This window comes from Podarcis pityusensis, assembly GCF_964106645.2.
Source record: "Podarcis pityusensis genome assembly, chromosome: 14".
NCBI classification, from domain to species: Eukaryota; Metazoa; Chordata; class Lepidosauria; order Squamata; family Lacertidae; genus Podarcis; species Podarcis pityusensis.
Window position 1 is genome coordinate 15,295,720 of NC_138039.1, and position 21,694 is coordinate 15,317,413.

The following is a 21,694-nucleotide window of genomic DNA, read 5'->3' on the forward strand; positions in this document are numbered from 1 at the left end:
CCTGCCCTGACAGGTGAAAATGAGAGAGAAGCTTTGTAACAATAGGTGTTTCTCAAAGAGTGGGCTGGGACCAATCAGAGGCTACTTCTTTTAGGTGGGCCTCAGCGCCACAGCCTATTGAGTGCCTGCTCACTTGCTTGCCCCACCCCATTTTGGTTGGACCAATCCCAGGACCAGCATCTTCATTCATGATGATTAAAGATGGCTGGGAGGCAGAGAAGTTCAGGGGGAGAAGGGAGGTTTTCCTGCTTTGGGGTGGTGGGTGGTAGGGAAAGGTGCTGAAGGGAATTAGAAGATTAAAGTTTAATATTTCAGTAGCAGTAAACTCCTCCAAATCACTTCTCAGACAGAATTTAGTCTTGAAAAAGGCCTCCTGTTGTCTAGCAAAGCCTTCCTTCAAATTTTACTTTAGTCAAAAGGTGGGAGCCCACAAGAACCACGTCACCACTTAATTAATTAAGGATTTTCACAGAAAGCTCTAAAATCAGCCAGCGGAACTCTAAAAAGACTGGGTCAAAAGGAACCAATTTGTACACCTGTTTTACAAGTGAGGAACACTGAGCCTGAAGGATAAGCGATTAGCAAAAGGTCACCCATTCGAGAGAAACTTTTTCTAAATTATCAGCTATTGGGAGTCAGAGAGCCTTGCAAATCTACAGCAAATCATCCAGTAGATCCCAGTTTACCTTCTGCTAGGGGCGGAGGAGAGATTCAGTTCAGTACACAGGCTGGAAAAACACAGTCCATCCTTCGAAAGCCGCCCTTCCTGAATTTTGCGACGCAGTTTTCCCCAGCCAAGTAACAGGCACCAAAATGCATATAGTGGTGTGTGCATACACATCCATGCATCAGTGAAAATAACACACAAAAATTGATTGCACAAGAAGAGAAGATCGCTTTGCAGAATTGTGCAAATTAGGGGAAATTTCATATAAAAATGCATACAGTTGACAAATTTGTAGCAAAATGGTGGTGATTTTCATGAAGACTTAAACCAAAAAACCCTGCAAACAGGTGTAGAAATGTGGAGAACTGAACTTAACATTGGAAAAAGAGAAACCAACAGAAATTAAGACAGAGTCTTCCATCCCAACCTTCTGCCTACCCTGTGCTACCTAGAGGATACCTGTCAGTCAGAGAAGACATCTCTGAGCCAGATATATCAGTGATCCGACAGCTGATATAAAACCCTCTAATCTTCTTTGCTATTGCAATTATGACCATGTTCTCACGTTACCTGAGACATGTTCTCACAAATGGTTACTTCAGTACAAGAAAATCTTAATACCTCTCCTATTCTTACTGGGGGATGACTCACAAAACCTTGCTTATCACTGCAATGCACCGATGATCGCATGAACAAATGCATCACTGCCACGGATCTGCTTCCACGAATAAAGGCCTTTTAAAAAATCATGCAGAAATAATTACGTTCATGCTGGGAAGACTCATGCTTCGTCCTCCAAAGCGTGTCTGGTTGTTTTCCAGTGCCTCTTCTTTAACATATCTATTTTTGGTTTAAGATGCAAATTGAGGTTGTCATTAAGGTTGTTCATTCATGGTTCTCTAGCCTTCTACGGAGGTACTATTATATTTGCTAATGTGTCGTAAATGTTTTTGAAAGGTTACTTAATTATTCATTTATAAGAGCATTTGTAAACCACCGATTCATTAAAAAAATATTACGGTGGTCTACAATAAAGTCATGCAAACATCATAAAACTATTGAATCCAAAAACACCAAGCAAATAACCATCACCGAACTGAATTAATTCTTTAAGAACAGAAGCTTTCCAGTAGCCAAAAATCTCTGAATGGTAGGTGCTACTCTGATTTCAATAGAAACAGTATTCCAAAGTAGGACAGCACATTGCCTAATGGTTTAGTTTGTATAGAAGCTAAACATCAGATTAAGCTGGATGTAAGATTTTCCTCCACTGAAGAAAACACACAAACTGGGACACGTTAGGCCAGAATGCAAAATTCATGAGGGGTGGTGGGGGTACTGGCGAGATCAAGAGAGTAAATTCTTGCCCACTTCCTTGTCTTGGACCTTTTCCTACAAAATCTACAGGGATTCTGCAAGATGTCACATGCAAATTCTTCTTCCACAGCGGGAAAGAATAATGCAGCAGAAATAGCTCAAAACTAATAAAATGTACGAACTTCCTCCTCCTGGTTATCCTGCCAGTTCATGACATGTGGGCTGCACACTGTCTTGTTTCATGAGTGGGGGAGCAAGGCCAAAATTTGACTCCCCCCTCAGCCCTCACGCTGCCTTCCCAAAGCCAGCTAAGCAAGGTGCTGGGCTTTGAGAAAGAGGCGCAAGGCTCTGGCAGAGTCCTAGAGCCCTTCCATCTCATTCCCAGAGCTGGAAAATGATAACCAGGCTTTGGGAAGGAGGAGGGAAGGCCTCTAGGACAGGGGGGCTGGTATAGGAAATACTTACAGGGTGATGGAGGATGACAAGGGGATGGGGGCCAGTGCACAGGAATCAGAGCGGCATGAGTCGGTGGAGCCCCTGTTTCCCCAAACACGGCAGGCTCCGAGGCATAATAATAATAATAATAATATTTTTTTATTTATACCCCACCCTCCCCAGCTAAGGCCGGGCTCAGAGCGGCTTACAAGCAATAATAAAAACAAGTTGAATGATTACAACTTAAAAACAAAATTAAAATACAACATTAAAATATTACAACATTAAAATAAAATGTAGCCTCAATGCAGGAGGAGAAGGAAAGAAAAAAGAAAGAGAGGGAGGGAATCAAATTGGCTCCAAGCCAAAGGCCAGGCGGAACAACTCTGTCTTACAGGCCCTGCGGAAAGAAATCAGATCCTGCAGGGCCCTGGTCTCATGAGGCAGAGTGTTCCACCAGGCCGGAGCCAGAGCTGAAAAGGCCCTGCCTCTGGTTGAAGCCAATCTAACTTCCTTAGGGCCCGGGACCACTAGGGTGTTGCTATTTATGGACCTTGAGGCTCTCCATGGGGCATACCGAGAGAGGCGGTCTCATAGGTACGAGGGTCCTAGGCCGTGAAGGGCTTTAAAGGTCAAAAGCAGCACCTTAAATCTGACCCTGTACTCTACCGGGAGCCAGTGCAGTTTGAAAAGCACTGGGTGAATATGCTCCCATGGCAGAGACCCCGTGAGGAGCCTCGCTGCAGCATTCTGCACCCGCTGGAGTTTCTGGGACAGCTTCAAGGGCAGCCCCGCGTAGAGCGAATTACAGTAGTCAAGCCTGGAGATGACCATTGCATGGATCACTGTGGCCAGGTCGGGGCGGGAAAGGTAAGGGACCAACTGTTTGATGCGGCGAAGGTGGAAAAATGTCGCCTTGGCTGTTGCTGTAACTTGCGCCTCAGTGGAAAGGGAGGCGTCAAGGATTACACCCAAACTCTTAATGGAAGGCAATGGCACTAATTGGGCCCCCGCAAGAGAAGGGAGTTGGTCCCTCATCCCCATGCCATCCCGACCCAGCCATAGGACCTCTGTCTTTGAAGGATTTAGTTTCAATCGGCTCCCACGAAACCATCTAGCCACAGCTTCCAAGCATCTGGTCAGTGTGTTCGGGGCCGAGTCGGTGTGGCCATCCATCAGCAGATAGAGCTGAGTGTCATCAGCATACTGGTGACAGCCCAGCCCAAAGCTCTGGATAATCTAGACAAGGGGGCGCATAAAGATGTTAAAAAGCATCGGGGAGAGAATTGCGCCCTGCGGCACTCCACACACCAAGGAATGGCGCGACGACATTTCCCTCCCTAGTGCCACCCTCTGTCCCCGACCAGAGATAAAAGAGCACAGCCAGTTACGGGCTATGCCCTGTATCCCCACGTCTGCGAGGCGGTGGTCCAGAAGATCATGATCAACCATGTCACAGGCCGCTGACAAATCTAAAAGGATCAGCAGTCCTGACCCGTCTCGATCCAGTTGTCTACGGAGATCATCTGTTAGGGCAACCAGAGCCGTCTCGGTCCCAAAACCAGGACGGAAACCGGACTGAAATGGATCTAAAGCCGATGTTTCCTCCAGAAACCTACCAAGCTGTTCAGCAACCGCTCTCTCAATTACCTTACCCAGATATGGAAGATTTGAAACTGGGCGGTAATTGGATAGGTCTAAGGGATCTAATGAAGTTTTCTTTAAGAGTGGACACACTACTGCTTCCTTCAGTTGCCCTGGGAATGTCCCCGTGTCAAGGGACAAATTGATAATTTCAACCAGGGGGGTCCGCGCAACATCTGGACACTCCCTAATCAGCCAAGATGGGCACAGATCAAGGAGGCAGGTGGTGGGCCTACCAACTTGGAGGAATCTATCCACATCAGCAGGGAGTATCTGATCGAAATGGTCCAACACTGGACCTGAAGTCAGTCGAGGGGCCTCCAGTTCAGTAACTGTATCTAAATTGGCAGGGATAGTGGCCAGGTGGGGCTCACTAGCTCTGGGAGAAGGTGTGTGATTCTTCAGCTGGAGTTGGCTTGGAACAGGTGAGGGTCACACGCCTCATCAAGCCCAGATGCTGCAATCAGCATGCAAAGTATAAAAAGGGCAGCGGAGCTGAGATGTTGGGTCTGCTCATCTGCCCATGTTGATGGATGTCAGCTTGGATGCTTGAGGATCTCTGTGGGACTTTGGACTGACTCCGGACGGGGGACTTGACATACTGACTTGCTGCCAGGTAGGCCAGGGGTTAAAAATAGCACAGTTTCCATGTTGAAGTACTCTTGTGGCCCTCTTGGTATAAAAAGTTGGACTATCCTGCTATAGCAGACGCTCCAAGTGTCCCCATTTTCCAGGGACAGTCCCAGATTTACAGAAGCCATCCTGGTTTCCAATTTGATTCCAGAATATCCCACTTTTCCTTAGGACGTCCCTATTTTCACCTGAGAAATCTTGAAGGGTATGGAGTTATGTGACCCCCTGAGCCAAGGAGATAAGCAACTATACTACATTTAGAAGACATCTGAAGGCAACCCTGTACAGGGAAGTTTTTAAGTGTTTTTATATATGTTTTTATGTATGTTGGAAGCTGCCCAAAGTGGCTGGGGCAACTCAGTCAGATGGGCAGAATATAAATAACACTAAGATGATAATGATGATGGAATAGGACGTCCCTATTTTCATCGAAGAAATTTTGAAGGGTTTGCTTTTGCGGACAGATGCGAGAGACCAGGGCTGGCCCACCCACAAGGTCAGCTGAGGCAGCCACCTTGGGTGGCAGAACCTCAAGAAGCAGTGCACCCCATCCCACTGCCTCCATGGCTGGTGGAGAGCAGCAGTAACTTTGGGAGAGATCTTGTGATATTCCATGTGCTCCATGAGATCTCGCATGATCTCGCCGGAACCCGACGCTGTTCTCACTGCTTCATGGGCAGCACCAAACAGCCCAGGTAGGGGAGGCATTGGTAAGGGGGATTTGGTGGTGGGGCAGGGGCAAAGAGGCAGCTTCCTATTTTGCTTCAGGCAATGAAATGGGACGCGCCTCCCCTGCGAGGGACAGTCAGACAGGAAAATTCTCTGGGAAGTCTTTGCATATACTCTTTGCATATATAAATAGAAGTGAGGAGGATTAGAAGCTTATTATTCATTTCAGAGAGATGCCTTATCTTGAAGGGCCAAGATTAATTATTAGCATGATCCTGGTGCTATTGCGTGTCTCGACTTGTTCCCAGTATGTTATATAGACAAATGGAATTGAAAGACTTTAGACACATGTTATTTGTTGATTATTGGAGGATAGATGGATAGATAGATGTTCTTAGTTGACTCATTGTCTAGAATAATTTTTTCCTTTGCAGTTCTCTCCCACACACATTTATTCTCTTATTCTACCAAAAGACTCTGCTGAGTTGCCTTGCACAATGCATTTTGTTATGTGGAAATGTTACACTAGTTGTTCCTGTTTAATGTAAACTGGCGGAATTTCTTTCCTTTATCAAATACAATGATGTTTTGGTGGTGTTGTTTGTTTAAAAAAAATCAACTCGACACTCGACACTCCAGAACAACCGGAAAACCACATCTGAAACTGTGGCAGCCATAAATGAGAAGGCTGACAGTGGAGGTCATACCATAGAGGAGACCTCCCAAGCCATGGAGAGCAGCAGAAAAGGGGAAAGCAGGACACACACCCCACTCACACACCTTTTCTGCTTTCCTCCAAGTGGGAGACAGAGAGCGGTGCCAGCAGTAGCAGAAAGAAGGCAGAAACCCATTGGGTAAAACAAGAGCTTAAAGCAGAGTTGGGGAATCTGTAGGACTCCATCTCCCATCAGGCCCCAACCATCATGGCCAATGCTCAGGGGTGATGGGAGTTGTGGTCCAGCAACATCTGAATGGCTACAGGTTCCCTGCTTTAAAGGGGCAGCATCTCCCTATAAACCAAGTAATATTGTGTTGCTCCAGGTCCTCATTTGTCTGCTTTCTACCTGCCAAATACTCACACCGAGCCGAGGCCATTGAGACTGGTAGGGTGGACAGCAGGGAGCCTAACAGTAGGTGGCGCCAGAGCCAATGACAAGCAGAGCCAATTGATTCTCATTTTTATCGCTATCCTCCTCTCTGTTGTGTTCTACAAGAGCAAAGCTGAGACTTTAGAGGAGGAAGCTGTCACAGGCAATGCCCCGCCCCCTCTGGCTTGGTAATAAATAAGGAGGAAGGGAAGGAAATCTATGAAATCCACAAGCTTCACCCCGTGTCTCTCATCAAATTTAACCAAATCCTGCCACCACCAGCAGCCCATGTTGTTGCTGTTTAGTCATTTAGCTGTGTCCGACTCTTCGTGGCCCCATGGACCAGAGCTATGAGCTATGCCATGCAGGGCCACCCAAGACGGACAGGTCATGGTGGAGAGTTTTGACTAAACGTGATCCACCTGGAGCAGGAACCGGCAAGCTGCTCCAGTATCCCTGCCAAGAACACTCTGCCACCCCATAGCCTTGTACAAAACTACAGTAGCTAAGTGGGTTATTGCAAAAGTGTGTGAGGCCCCCTCCAGCTCCCTTTGAACACCAAATGTGTGCAAAGCTTTGAAGCCAAAACTCAAGGAAATGTATCTTTATGATTTACTGGCTTAAGGGTGGAAGGTGGGTCAGCAGCCCAGCAGCTATTTCTGAGGATGAATGTTATAAGACACCTTCACTAAAGGTGACTGTGGCCAGCAGATTCCAGGCACTGTAATAATCAATACAATGTAATAAATAAATGGGAATGCTTTCACCCCAATCCCAAAGAGTCCTAATGCTGGGGGTGGGGGGGGAGATTATTCAATCATACTAGAATACGTTTAGCATGGATAGCTGTTTTGAGGCTGGTTGAAACCTATGAAAGGAACGATCAATTATTCAAATGGCAGCAGCTTAGCCTTTTTTTAGAAACGGTAGATTCTCGAGGAAATTAAAGAATGACCAAATGCCTCCGTGTTACTCTTGGATCCAAGTCATATTCATTTAGTTTCTACGTGAGCCAAGGCTTTTAGCATAGTGGCACCCGTAATTTGGAATGCTAATGAAATCTGACAGGCACCTGCAATTCTGATATTTCATCGCCTGCTGAAAACGTCTGTGTTTCCCCAAGTGTTTTCGAAGAATTAATTCGATTCAGTGTTGGTCATTTGTTCGGTGTTTTATGGTTTTATAATTTTATGATGTTTTCGTGGCTTTATGGCACACTGCCATAATATTTTTTAATGACTTGGCTATTTATAAATATTCTTCTAAATAAATGAAATTAAGAAGATGTTTTGACTAGAAACGTGCATTAAAAATAGCAGGGCCTGCCGACGACACGAGAGTCACTTAAGATAGCAGAACGGAAACTCGAGTATCTCTCTGGCTCATCAGTAGCTTTGACTCATTTGTTATCTAATGATGGGGAAATGAGGTTTTACCAGTCACCACATTGGGTTTCATAGGCAGGGAGCAGCACCAAACACCGTCCATGACTCAAATGCTGGACCGCCTATGGCTATGTGAAGGAAAGGCACTCTCCACTTTGAAAGAATCTAGTCCTCTAATCCAACCCCCCTGCAAGGCATGAATTTCAACAGTTTCCCATCCAGTCTGAAACCAGACCAGACCCTGCTTAGCTTTGCAAATGTGCTAGCCGTTTTACTGCTTCACCACTAGGGGTTAATTATAATTGAATCATAAAACTGGAAATTAAATTAAGGCATCAATCCTAAGAATGCTTATTGGACATTAAGTCCCTTAAAAGCAGTGGAACTTCCTTTGGAGAAACTGGGATGATATTCACTTTTGCTCCTCTGGTTCCCAATGGTTGCATCTATACTAGACATTTCAAGCATATTTACAAACTACAATTCCCAGGATTCTTTGGGGGAAGCTATGTGCTTAAATGTATGGTGCGGCGGATGTTATGTGTATTTTTTTCCGACTGGTCCAACGCTGCATATGCAACTAAAGAACAAGACACCTGGAGTCTTTTTCACAAGCTTTGTGAGGGAGATCTAAGGTGTGTCTGCTTCAGACATCTGCAAGATGCTACGTACTAAAACCAGTGTTGAAAAATAATTCTTCAAAATCAGCTTTGTTGGACTGGTCCTGTTGTTGGGATGCCTAACTGTTGTCTTCCAAAGCAACTACTCTATTCCGAACTTAAAAATGGAAAGCGTAATGCTGGTGGTCAACCAAAAGGTTTTCAAGGCAAATCTTTAAAAAGATAGTATAAACACTGACAACTGGGAAACACAGGCCTGCGAGTGCTCCAATTGTAGAACAACCTTTACCAAAGGTGTCATGGGCTTTGAAGATGCTCAAACTCAGAACGGGGGGGGGGGGGGGACGTGCTAAGAGGAAGGCATGCTTGGTAAACCCTCATTGTGATTAGCTCCTGCCTGGAAACCAACGTCCCCACTGCGGAAGGACGGGTGGATCCAGAATTAGCCTCCACAGTCATTTATGGACTCACTGTTAAAACCGTGTTTATGGAAGACAATCTTACTCAGCTACGAGTGATCGCCAAAGAAGACTAAAACTGAAATGCAGCAACTGTATTCTGATGAGTTTAGAGTTTATTTTTTAAAAATGTCTTGAGCTAGATGGCAACCCTCTTATTTGCTATATTGTACAGCTGTGATTCTCTGAAACTATGGGCAGACTCAAAGAGATCACAGAACACTTGGAAGGAAGGATGTAGAAATGTTGGGGGGAGAGGATCCTGAAATATTTTTATTTGTTTACAAAAATAATGGATTGCTTAATAAAATAAAAAAAACTCAGCAGTTTGCCATAAAAATGCAGCTACCACTATAAAAACATAAACAACATTCAATAAAATTACCGTCCAAAAGTGGGTGAAAACACAAGTGTATATCTCAAATGAAAATGAGCCATGTACAAAACAAAAATTAAACATTTCAGAGTCTAGGAAAGCTTGGGTAAACGTAAACATTTTAAAGAGGTGTTTAAAGGTCACCGCTGTCTCCACCTTGTGAATTAGCTGAGGGAAGGCATTCCAGAGGATTGGGTGCAATTGCTCAGAAGGCCTGATTCACCAAGTGACAATCTGCTGGTCGTGGAATGACTGCCAAGGTCTCCTCAGAAGATAATACAGACCAGCTTGGTCTGTACCAAGGAAGGTGGTCTAACTGAGGCTTTAAACATCAACTACAAAACTTTGAACTTGGCTTGGTAGCTAATAGCCGGCCAATACAGATATTTTCACACTAGTACAGCTGCATTTTGCACTATCTACAACTTCCAAACCAGGTGTAAGTGTAGTCCGACATACAGCACATGACAGTGAGATGAACATGAGGTTACCAGTGTATGGACCGCCATAGCAAGGTTACCCCTAACTAGGATTGGTTGTAGCTGATGCACCAAGTTGGGAATGGGGTGCTCAGAGCCATTGAGGTCACTTGGGACTCTAGTGACAGCAACGGATCTGGGAGCATCTCCCAAACTTTGAGTCTGTTCCTTCAGAGGGAGTGCAGCCCCATCCAGAGCTGGTACACAGCTGGGAACCACCCATCTGCAAGGTCTCCATCTTGTCAGGATTCAGTCACTATTCATCCGACCCATGACTACATCCATGCACAGGTTTGGGAAATGCATGGCCTGTCCTGGTTCTGATGTTACAGAGGAATAGAGCTGGGTACCTGTATCTCCTCGTGACTGCACCAAGTTGGAGTCTGAGATGGAGGTGGAGCATTTGAGGAAAGGTGGTAGCATTTGAGGTTTTTGGTTTAGACAAAAGGCAAGCAAGAGGTGGCATGATAGTTTATGAAATTATGGGTGGTGGTTGTGGTGATAATGATAATATATTTATACCCTACCCACCTGGCTGGGTTTCCCCAGCCACTCTGGGCGGCTCCCAACAGAATATTACAAACATGATAAAACATCAAACATTTAAAACTTCCCTAAACAGGGCTGCCTTCAGAGGTCTTCTAAAAGTCAGATAGTTGTTTATTTCCTTGACATAAGTTTCCCCCCTTTCTCATAACCCTAGAACTCATGGACATCAGTGAATCTGGATGTGTAAAGATGCAGAACAGATAAAAGAAAGCATTCTTTACATGGTATATGGTTAAACTTTGGAACCCATTCACACAAGCAGCAGTGGTGGCCACTTGAATGGCTTTCAAGAGAGTTGAACAAGTTCAGGGAGGATCAGTGGCTACATTCCACCTCTATGGAGGAAGGCAGTAATGCTTCTGAAGGCAGTTGCTGGAAACTACATTGATGGCAGGGAAAGTGCTCTTGTGTTCAGGTCCACGCCAACAAACAATGGGGACCACTATGCCATCACCTCAAACCATGAAAGGAGATTTTGGTCCTTAGTTTCTGGGGCATTTAGCACCATGACCTCTCTTCTCCCCCTAGTGGTTGCTACCACTACTTTTTGAGTGTCTTGCACAAGGATCATCCCAGTGGGACAGCCTGTCGTCATTCTGTGTTCAGGTCCTGTTTGCAGGTTTCCCACAGGCATCTGGTTGGCTACTGTGAGATCAGGATACTGGACTAGATGGGCCACTGGCCTGATCCAGCAAACTCCTTTTATGTTCTTATATAAGAGGTAAGGTAAAGGTAAAAGGGAGGGACACAGGTGGCGCTGTGGGTTAAACCACAGAGCCTAGGACTTGCCGATGAGAAGGTCGGCGGTTCGAATCCCCGCAACGGGGTGAGCTCCCGTTGCTCGGTCCCTGCTCCTGCCAACCTAGCAGTTCGAAAGCAGGTCAAAGTGCAAGTAGATAAATAGGTACCGCTCCGGCGGGAAGGTAAACGGCATTTCCGTGTGCTGCTCTGGTTCGCCAGAAGCGGCTTTGTCATGCTGGCCACATGATCTGGAAGCTGTACGCCGGCTCCCTTGGCCAATAAAGCGAGATGAGCGCCGCAACCCCGGAGTTGGCCACGACTGGACCTAATGGTCAGGGGCCCTTTTACCTTTACCTAAAGGTAAAAGACCCTGAACACAAAGCTAGGACACCTGAATCACTGAGAGCTAGGACATCTGAATAGGTTGGGTGTTGTTTCACAAAATATGTCAACTGTTGCATGTTGGATATGTGTGGATGAGTTCTCCCCCACTCAACCTTTGATGGATTTATGAATTGTAGAGCTGCACATGAATTATCCACATTGCTTTTGAAATTTTGTAGTCCAACCCGCTGCAGGAATTTCAACTAGATCATATATGACAGGTGACCATCCAACCTCTGCTTAGAAACCTCCAAGGAAGGAGAGTCACTGCCTCTCAGGGCAGTCTGTTCCACTGTCAAACAGCTCTTACTGTCAGAAAGTTCCTCCTGATATTTATTTGGCATCCCTTTTTTTTTGTATCTTGAAGCCATCAGTTCGGGTCCTAGCCTCCAGAGCAGGAGGAAACGAGATTGCTCCACCACAGCCCTTGAGATAGTTGAAGATGGCTGTCTTATCTCCTCTCAGTCTCCTCTTTTCCAGGCTAAACACACCCAACTCCCTCAACCGTTCCTTATGAGGCTTGGTCTCCAGACCCTTGGTCACCAGAGGATTGGTCAAATCTATACAGGCTAAGACTATTAGTGGCTGCTAGCCATAATGGCTCAGTTCACTGTCGGAGTCAGTATCTCTCTTTTGCTTCTTTTTTTTCTGTCACGATTGCAAATTTGAAAAATGATTTTGTTTTTTTAAAAAAACAAAAACCCTCCAGCCTACCAGCACTGTGAAAATCATCCCCAGCACTGACAGAGCTGAAAAAACCGCTAGCGGGTGAGAAATGGCTTCCCCACCTCCCTCGACCACCAACATATGCGTAAAAATGCATCAAATGAGTGAAAACTCCATATGGAAGTGCGAACAAGGGCTGCTATTTATAGAAGCTTGTAAATCAGGGGGTTCTCACTCTGCATCACGGCAGCGGCATAGCATGGGTTGTCAGCACCCGGGGCAAGGCAAGTAATTTGCGCCCCCTAACCCCTAACCTGCCGCCGCTGCCAGCTTCTTCTTGCTGCTGCCTGGGCTGGTCTGGTGTGGTTCTCTCCCGCGCTCAGCGCTGCGCTGGGCGGCCGCTGCACTGTCCCTCCCCAGATAGTCCCTCGTTCTCTCTCCGCACCGCACGCCTGGCACCCACCCCCTCCACAGTGGGCGGCGACCCAGCGGCTCGGATCGGATTCGCACAGCCAGCACTGCAGTGAGAGAGAGTGAGTGAGCCAGGTAGGGGCAGAGAGCTGCGAGTGCGAGCGTGCCCCCCCCCGATGTTGCGCCCGGTGCGGACGGCCCCCCCTGCACCCCCCACGCTACGCCACTGCATCACGGAGATCATCTTCTCTTTTGACTGTGAAGCAATAAATTAGGAACATGGCAAACTGCTTTGTAGCAGGTCAGATCCGCTGTCCGTCTAGTTCAGCACAGTCTCTTCCAGGGGCAAAAAAAGGAAGTGACCCCCCCTCCAAATGTTGTTGGACTCCAACACAGTGGTAGAGAGCAGGTGGGGGCGGGGCTGGTGTACATCCTGGGGGCAGGGCGGGGTGCCCAATGCAGGGGGGCAGCTGCGAAGGCACCCTGGGGATCCCCGCACTCCTCTTCCTCCAGCAGTGCTCCAACGCCCATCAGCCCCAACCAGCATGGCCTGTGGCCAGACCTGAAGGGCCAGACCTGAAGGAAGTCCAACAGCACTTGGAGGGCAGGAAGTTCGCTGCCCCTGGTCTGTTCTGATTGGCTGTAGCTCTTCACTTTCTACTTTATTCTTCTACCTGGAGATGCCAGGGTTTGAACCTGGGGCCGTCTGCAGCATGGCGTATTCTCAGCCAGTGAGCTATGGCCTCTTCCTCAAGACAGGCCAATGGTCCATGATGATACTGTCTACACCAGGGGTCAGCAAACGTTTTCAGCAGGGGGCCAGTCCACTGTCCCTCAGACCTTGTGGCAGACCAGACTATATTTTGGGGGGGGGAGAATGAATGAATTCCTATGCCCTACAAATAACCCAGAGGTGCATTTTAAATAAAGGGACATATTCAACTCATGTAAAAACACGCTGATTCCCAGACCGTCTGTGGGCCTGATTTAGAAGGTGATTGGGCCAGATAATTTGCCTACCCATAGTCTACACACTGACTGGTGGCAGCTGTCCAGGGTTTCAGCCAAAGTGTCTTTTTTCAGCTCTGTCTGGAGATGCTGGGGTTTGAAACTGTGACCTTCTGCACACAAAGCAGTTGCCCCTGAGCCATGGACCTTCCCCCTGTGGTAAGAATTTACTTCTATGCCACTTTGTTTGTTACGCAGGTGAGGAACCACCTTTTAAATAAAGCATGGGAATCCAGGAGGGACCCAGTGTTTATTGTAGCTATTGAAATGGGTCTCTGATTCTTATATCACCCCTAATATGGGAAGCTGCCTTATATAAAGTCTGGTCATTGGGCCATATTGTTCAGTATTGTCTACACTGATTGGAAATGGATCTCCAAGGTTTCAGGCAGAAGAGAGCTGCTGTCACTTAGTGTAGATAAAAAGGAGTTGGCTGGAGCAATGGTCCAACTTCTATGCTCCTATGACTAACAGACTTATTATGACATAGCACTTAGCTTTTGTGAACTAAGGACTGCTTCCTATCTGCAGTTGTGTCATCCAAATATGGGCTGTAGCCAATGCTGGTCCGACTCAGAGTAGACCCACTGAAATTAACAGACACGGCTAACTTTTGCACATCAGTCTCAGTGGGGCTACTCTGGTTGGGATTGAGTTGGGTGCAACCTTATGCTTATACACAGGTGTATTGGTACGGTCTGTGGCAATTCAATTAAAGCTTAAACATATGCAAAATAAGCACAGTCACATTCACAACAGCAGTAATGGCTAAGGACACAGTCTGTAGTGGGACAGGAAGCCCTTATCTCTATTCATACCCAAACAAATAGAATCAAACCAACTGATAAGTTGTGATTCACCCAAACAACATGCACCTTGCCCAGCAGTGACAGAAAGTTACCAAGAAGAAAAATCACTTCTGGATTCTTAGAACATTTCCAGGAAACTAATTCACTTTATGATGCCATAGTGGTCGATACCACAGCACCACAGCTAACCCCAGTCTTGTCTATTACTTATTTATTTCATAAAACCTATACACCATTCAATTGCAAAACAACAGCAACAAAGCCGTTTGCCAAAAAAAGTGTTCTACAGTGTGATCATATGCATGGCTACTCAGAAGTAAATCTCACCGAAAACTTACTCCCAGGTAAGTTTGTTTAGGAATCTCTATATTTAGGAATTCCTGGGAGTAGGCGTGGAAGTGTCAATTTCATTTCTCTCGGTTTCTCTTTTTTTTATTCCTAAATTCATTTCTCCGCATTTCGATGCAGTCTGTGTTTTTGTTTGCTTTTAAATGCTCATAAAAATTCACCAGCATTTCAGTGAGGCTTTCTAATAATGAGCACAATTTTGTCTGCAGTTTTTACTAACGCATACATTTTTGCAAGCAATTTTCCCCTTGTACGAAGCATTTTTGTATGTTTGCTTCTATATTCATTTTCACCCACACTTTCCCCCCAGTAGATGCATTTCAATAGACGTTGGCGAGTTGCAGCATTGCAAAATCTGAACAAGCGTGGATTTCGAAGGATGGCTGTACTCTCATATGGTTTGGGAAAGTACAAATGGGATAGATTCAGCTTTAAATGTGAACTGAATCAGATTTCTCCCCCATCCCTACTGGGAGTAAGCCAGTGGTGTCTGATCCATCAGGGCCTTGTCCCACCAACTTCAGTCTGCCTTCCTCAAAGGATTTTCTCTGCCAGTTATTAGATTTGGCTCCGCCTAACCTTAAGTCTGGGGACGCGGGTGGCGCTGTGGGTTAAACCACAGAGCCTAGGACTTGCCGATCAGAAGGTCGGTGGTTTGAAACCTCGCGACGGGGTGAGCTCCCGTTGCTCGGTCCCTGCTCCTGCCAACCTAGCAGTTCGAAAGCACAAAGTGCAAGTAGATAAATAGGTACTGCTCTGGCGGGAAGGTAAACAGCGTTTCTGTGCACTGCTCTGGTTCTCCAGAAGTGGCTTAGTCATGCTGGCCACATGACCCAGAAGCTGTACGCCGGCTCCCTCGGCCAATAAAGCAAGATGAGCACCGCAACCCCAGAGTCGGTCACGACTGGACCTAATGGTCAGGGGTCCCTTTACCTTTACCCATAGGCTCACTGCCTTTTGCCCTACCAGTCCTTATGGGCACCAGTCACCACTGGAGTAAGCCCTATTGAACCTCTTCTGAATAGATGTGTCTAGAATTGCACTGCTAGTCTGGTTCAGCTCTGTTTTGGGAATCACCAAGCCAACCAGTTCTGAATCAATGCCAACCACTGCAACAAAAACTATCGCTGCAATGGAAGAGGTAGGTGTTGGGGGGAGAGTTAGATCAAAGTGCTGCTGGAAACTCTTATCAAAGTCTAGGGATGGGGTGCCAAAGACCAAGAGATGCAGCTGAAACCCAACGATGGGAGGAACCAAGGCAACAGTTTGAAAGCTCTTTGGTGTAAGATGTGGGGCAACCTCCTAATAATGTACATTGATGCACATAATCAAACTGTAGAGGGGGGAAGTACTTTCCTTGCCTATCCCCAAAGGGAAAAGGCCTTAACTCAGTATTAGAGCATTTGCTATGAATGCAGAAGGTCCCTGGTTTCATCCCTAGCATCTCCAGGTAAGACTGGTTAGGAGAGACTCCAAGTCTGCAACCCTGGCAAGTCGCTGTCAGTGAGTGTAGACAATACACAGCTAGGTGAACCAATGGGTCTGAGTGGGCATAAGGTAGCTTAGTGTGTCCTGAGAGGCTGCCACACCCAGAAAGCTTCTCACCAAGATCAATTCTACACTTTCAGGAGAAACCTGAAGGCGTTTTATATCCCAGGAATCCAGGACTTTGAGTGATTTTTGCAACCAATTCTGGGCGCATCTTGATTTCCCAGGAAAGTGGCAGAGGGAACAAATTGGTGCATAATCAACTGAATTTAATTCTTCCTCCCAATGAAAAGGTTAACAGCTGCTGCCTTTGGGGCAATTGACTTGAACTGGGTGAGGTGGGGGCAGGGAGGACCCAAGCTTCTTTCCATTGGAGGTTTTGGAGCGTGGGTGATTGTTAATGATTGTATTCTTGGGAGAAGCAGGAAGGCTTGAACTGACAACAGATTTGGCACGCAAGAGCCTTTGTTAAGTCAGCCTGTTCAGCATGTCTGAAACGCCATTGACAAGGGACCATCCTCCCCCTCGCTCCCTCGCTCCCGTAAGACATCATCCATGGGGCAAAACAGAGTGCATAGATGTCCCTCTTGCCCTTGCAGTTTTCTTTTTTAAAAAATCCACATGCTTTTGTGATGCTATTTGAGAGAGAATAACAAAGGAAAAGTCTGCCTCTGAGATGCTTCCACAAACCTGCCTCTCCACCCCCTTCTCTAACAGCAAAGCACTTTGCCAGGATTTGTCTAGTTTAGGGATTGGGGATTGGTGGTTTTTTGGTTGTTGTTTTTTGCAAAGGCATAATAAAGTACAAGTTACAAGGAGTGGGGCGGAGGGAGACCACCAGAAGATCCCCCTTTCTTCTGTCTCTCTCCCCGGTTTATTTTCTCCCACTAAGGGGTAATAAGAGAGAAACCTTTTTCTCGGGGATCTCTCCTCCTCAGCGCCTCAAAAAGCATCACCAGAAAAGCACTAGAGAACATCCTTGCCAAATATAGGCACAACTCCCTTTTGTTCCTAGGAAGCAATTGCTCAGTTGCACGCCTGCTTGGTGATACTAGAACAGAGGGAGGGAGTGTGTGTGTGTGTGTGAGAGAGAGAGGGGGGGGGGGAGAGACTGACAGACTGAAGGCCATTTGGGGAAGGGCTGTTACTGGTGCTTAGCATGCAGAAGGTCCCAGGTTTAAATCCTGGCATCTCCCAGTAGAGCTTGGAAAGAAACCTCTCTGAAACCCTGGATAGCAACTGCCATTCTGTGCAAACAATATTGAGCCAGAGAGGGATCAATGACTTGACTCAGGATAAACAGTGTTCTTCTGCTTTGGGGAAGGGACACAGCTCAGTGAGAGCACCTGCTTCTCATGCAGAAGGTCCCAAGTTCTATCCGCGGCGTTGGGATTAGAGAAGACCCCTTGCCTGAAGCCCTGGGGATCTTCTGCTACCAGCCAGGGCAGGCAACACTAAGCCAGGTGGACCTATGGTCGACTGGGCAAAAGCAGCTCCTTACGTTGTTGATAGCTGCCCAGCTCCCTAGCTTATCCTATCCGATGCAGAAACAAGGGGAGCCGAGACCACGAAGCCCGCATGGGGAGGTGGGAAGTACTTACTTCTCCCTAGCCCCTCGGCTCGCCACGCCGTCTCCTCCACCGCCCCATAGCGTCTCAGAGGCTTCTCTGCTTCCATGCTGGCCGAGATGGATCTCTTTAACTCCATGCCGGAGCCCTTTTCTGCCTGGGCCCTGTTCCCTCGGCTGCTTGGCGGGCTCCCCTTCCTCCTAGCAGACCATCCCAGCCGGAGGAAGGGCTTGAAGGAAAGGGAGACGCAGAGGGACTGCTCGGTGCGCGTTTCTCGGCTTGTTTGCTACCAACGCCGGGGCTGGCCAGCCTCGCTGAGCTCACTGCATCTCCCTCCGTCGCGCTGGTACCCAGAGGAGGAGGGGATGGATGCAGCGCGCATGCTCAGTGCGAAGATGCTCGTGAAAGGAAGCGCCCGAGGGAACGCAGGGGAGGGGAGGGGGAAGCAGGCAAACAATGAGGGCAAATATGCCGTAGTGGGGATGGAGGGTATGTATATATACATATTGAGTGAGTATGGGAAAATGCTAATCAGTGACCACACATAGCAGGGGGTCAGAGGGAGATAGCCTTTTCTGAGTCTCTGTGCTATCTGTGTGTGTTCGGGCGTGGGGTAGGGAGGAAGAGGCAGCACCCCCAAAAAATCCCCAGCCCTAAGATCGGAGGTGCCAACAGGGCAAGACTTGGGGGCAGAAGAAGTTAAAAAGTCCAGGGACCTACTCAGGAGAGTTTATTTGTTTCATAAGCATATTTGCAAACCACCAACTCATGAGAGAGTTCTGGTGGTTTGCAAATTGTTTTATTGTGCATTGCATATGTCTATATCTCTGTATCTCTATAGATATAAATATAATGGGGGTCTATAATAAAATCATGAAAACATCATAAACTCATAAAGTGCAGGAGAAAGAACCAAGACTGAATTAAATTAATTATCTAAACAAACAAATAAAAGACTTGGTGAAACAAAAACATTTTGAGCAGGCGACAGAATATCAGGATTATAGGTGCCTGCCTGATTTAACAAAGAACAGTGCCCCAAAGTATTGATACCCTTACACTAAAAGCCTTGCTATGTGTAGAAACTATATCAATATGAGAGAAGGGTGGGGCAGTGAGGGGAGATTCTCCAGAAGAGGGCAGTGATCTGGCCAGCATATGAGAGCTTTCCCTGACCCCTGCCTTCTGCCCCAGCCAGCATGAGCAATGGGTTTTCAGAGATGGCAGTGGCTGTGCCATTTTGCCACCTCTGTCCATCCATGGTTTGCTCTGCCAGATGTGACGCTGCACTGGGAAACTTAGACATTCTTTCAGAAAATTAGATGAGTCAGAGGAAGTTAGGAAGAGGCCAAATCTTCAGTTAGGACAGGAAACAGCAAACCCATTGATTGTTTTGTCAATGCAATTAAAATGCAGTTATCAATGCATATTGCTTTCTGAGTACCACCATCACAGTGCAGTTCAGTTGATTGGAACATGGTGCTGATAATGCCAAGGTTGCAGGTTCGATCCCCATATGGGACAGCTGCAAAGTCTTGCATTGCAGGGGGTTGGACTGGATGATCCTCAGGGTCCCTTCCAACTCTGCAATTCTGGAATTAGCTGGCTCCACCCATCAATGACTTTAGCTCCACCTGCTGTTGGTCTCCTTGCCTTCCACCTTACCAGCCTCAAAGGGCACTTGGCACCTCTGTTTATTCATGAGATTTTCATCACAGGCAGCAAGAATACCAAGGCCAGATAATGCACTTCCACCTTGCCTGATCTTCCGTTTGGTCTGGACACGGCAGAGTTTCCCCTGGGCTGTTTTAAAGGACAGCAGATGCAAGAGTAACTTATAGACTGTTGTTGTGCATCCAGAACAAGAAAGGCCAGACAGTGCTATGAGTCAGGAGCTTAAGCAGCAGGTGGTGGTGCCGTTTTTACTGCTAATTTGGGGGTGATGACTGTGTGGAGACGTTGCTGGGGGTGGGCTGAACTGATTCATTGGAAGCAGTGCAGGAGTGGGAGGAAGCAGAGGCACCCATATGGGTTATGGTGGAGGAAGAGGTGATGAAGACAGCTCAAAAGACAACAGTGGCCCACCCTCTAAAATACTAGTAATAATAATCCGGCTCTTCAGATATGATGGCGAGAAATGGCTTTTCTCTCCCTTTAATTTTGAATGCTGGAGGTGGGTGCCAACAGAAATGGAGCCCCAATGGATCTGTTGAGCAGCAAGGAAGAAGTGTTAGAATGCTTGGGGAAAGAGAGAGGGCTGTGGCTCAGTGGCAAAGCATCTGCCTTGCAGGCAGAAGTTCCCAGGTTCAATTCCCAGCATCTCCAGATAGGAGGGGGGAGACTTGGCTGGAGAGCTGCTGCCAGTCAATGTAGACAATATGGAATTAAGATGAGCCACAGGCCTCACTCGGTATAAGGCAGCTTTGTACGTGCCTAGGTTTCACAGAAGTGCAAAAGAAATCTGAAACAAGCCTCAGACTTAAGGGGGCAACCCCCCCCCCCAAAGAAAACAGCTCAGGAAGGACTGAGGATGCTCAAGAGCTACAGCACACTGGATCAGGAGACCAGGAACTTTTATTGATATCCTTACAGTTTATAGTATCTGGTTAACTGTGTCATATTCTCATGCTTAGCAGCAACGTGCAGAGCTCAGTGGAGTGGGAGGCCAGCAGAGTCCATGAGGTGTACTTGCCTGGATGCAGAGTCAGTATCCAAAGTCAGGTCCAGTCCTAGGGTCGAGCAAATAGTAATCCATGTGGTCAGAAGGTTCAGGGGTCAGGGAATCTGATGGTCATGGGGGTCAAGGGTCAAGACAAGCAGGAAGCAGCAAGGTAGGGCTAAGTATCTGGCTGCTGCTGGAAACTCTGCTTAATAATAATAATATTTTTTTTATTTCTACCCCGCCCTTCCTGGTTTAAAAACCGGGCTCAGGGCGGCTAACAGCAAATATAAAACATTGGTTAAAATGCGACTTAAAAACAACATAAAACAGCATAGAATACAACATAAAATGCAGCATCAATATCAATAAAATTCAAAAATTCAGGGGTCATTTTTGGAAGAAGGCTGAAGCCAGCTGGTTCTCATCAGCTTCTTCTCTGTGTCCCTGAAGGCTGATCAGCTGCAAGTGGAGTTCACTCCCCCTTCAGGCTGCTGTTCATCAGGTGAAGCTGACTCTGGGCCCATGACAAACTGGCATGAATCCTGATCGGGGCCATTCTTCTAGGACAGAGGTGAGGAACCTCAGGCCTGGGAGGTAATTGCAGCCCACCAAACCTCTCCATCTCGCTCTTGGATATCTCCTCAGGTCACACACTCCTCGCTCCACACCACACCCCTCACTGGTCTTTTGTCAAACCCTGAGTGCTTTTGCCTGACTGGAAAATGTCCTTGAACTCTGCTAATGCCTCTTGCTTGCCTGGTTAGAGGATAGAGAAGGGTGTGTGAGTAGAGAAACTAGTCAAGTACAAAGGTACTGTAAAATGTGCATTTGTTGCTCCACCCACTTTTGTCTCTGGCTCCGCCCCCACTGGCATGTGGCCCTCAGAAGGTTACCTAGAAGGGAATGTGGCCTTTGGTATGAAAAGGGTTCCCTACCCCTGTTCTATGAAGCAAGGCTACACAGCAAAATTTTGTTGCAGCTTCCACTTTTTTAATTTCAGCACCTGATGTGCTGCATTCTTTGTCACGTGCCCAGCACCTGAAGAGACAACAAAAAATAAAACAAAATGCAGTTCTCATTTTAGAGGGGGGAAAAGCCGTAACAACTGTATCATAAAGCAGTAATAAAAACAGCTGGCTAAAAATGCCGCCATTAAAAACAACACAGAGCAAGTCGGCCCATAGGGAATTTTCAAATAGAAGTATAAGCACACAAGTGGAAACTGCAGCAAAATGTTATGGTGCGGAGGGCTGCTGTTCAGGAGTCCACACACTCCATTCCGCCCCTGT

At 47.0% G+C, this 21,694-nt stretch overlaps 1 protein-coding gene across 1 annotated transcript in view; it reads right to left on the bottom strand.

The window, feature by feature from the left end:
• The window catches only part of LOC308463452 (bMERB domain-containing protein 1), a 44,353-nt gene extending 26,242 nt beyond the window's left edge, over positions 1-18,111 (bottom strand). Inside the window, exon 1 of the mRNA XM_080981859.1 lies at positions 17,777-18,111. Coding sequence (XP_080837985.1) covers positions 17,777-17,882 — 106 coding nt within the window. The 5' untranslated portion in view covers positions 17,883-18,111. The remainder of the gene's footprint in view (positions 1-17,776) is intronic.
• Between the last annotated feature and the right edge of the window lie 3,583 nt (positions 18,112-21,694).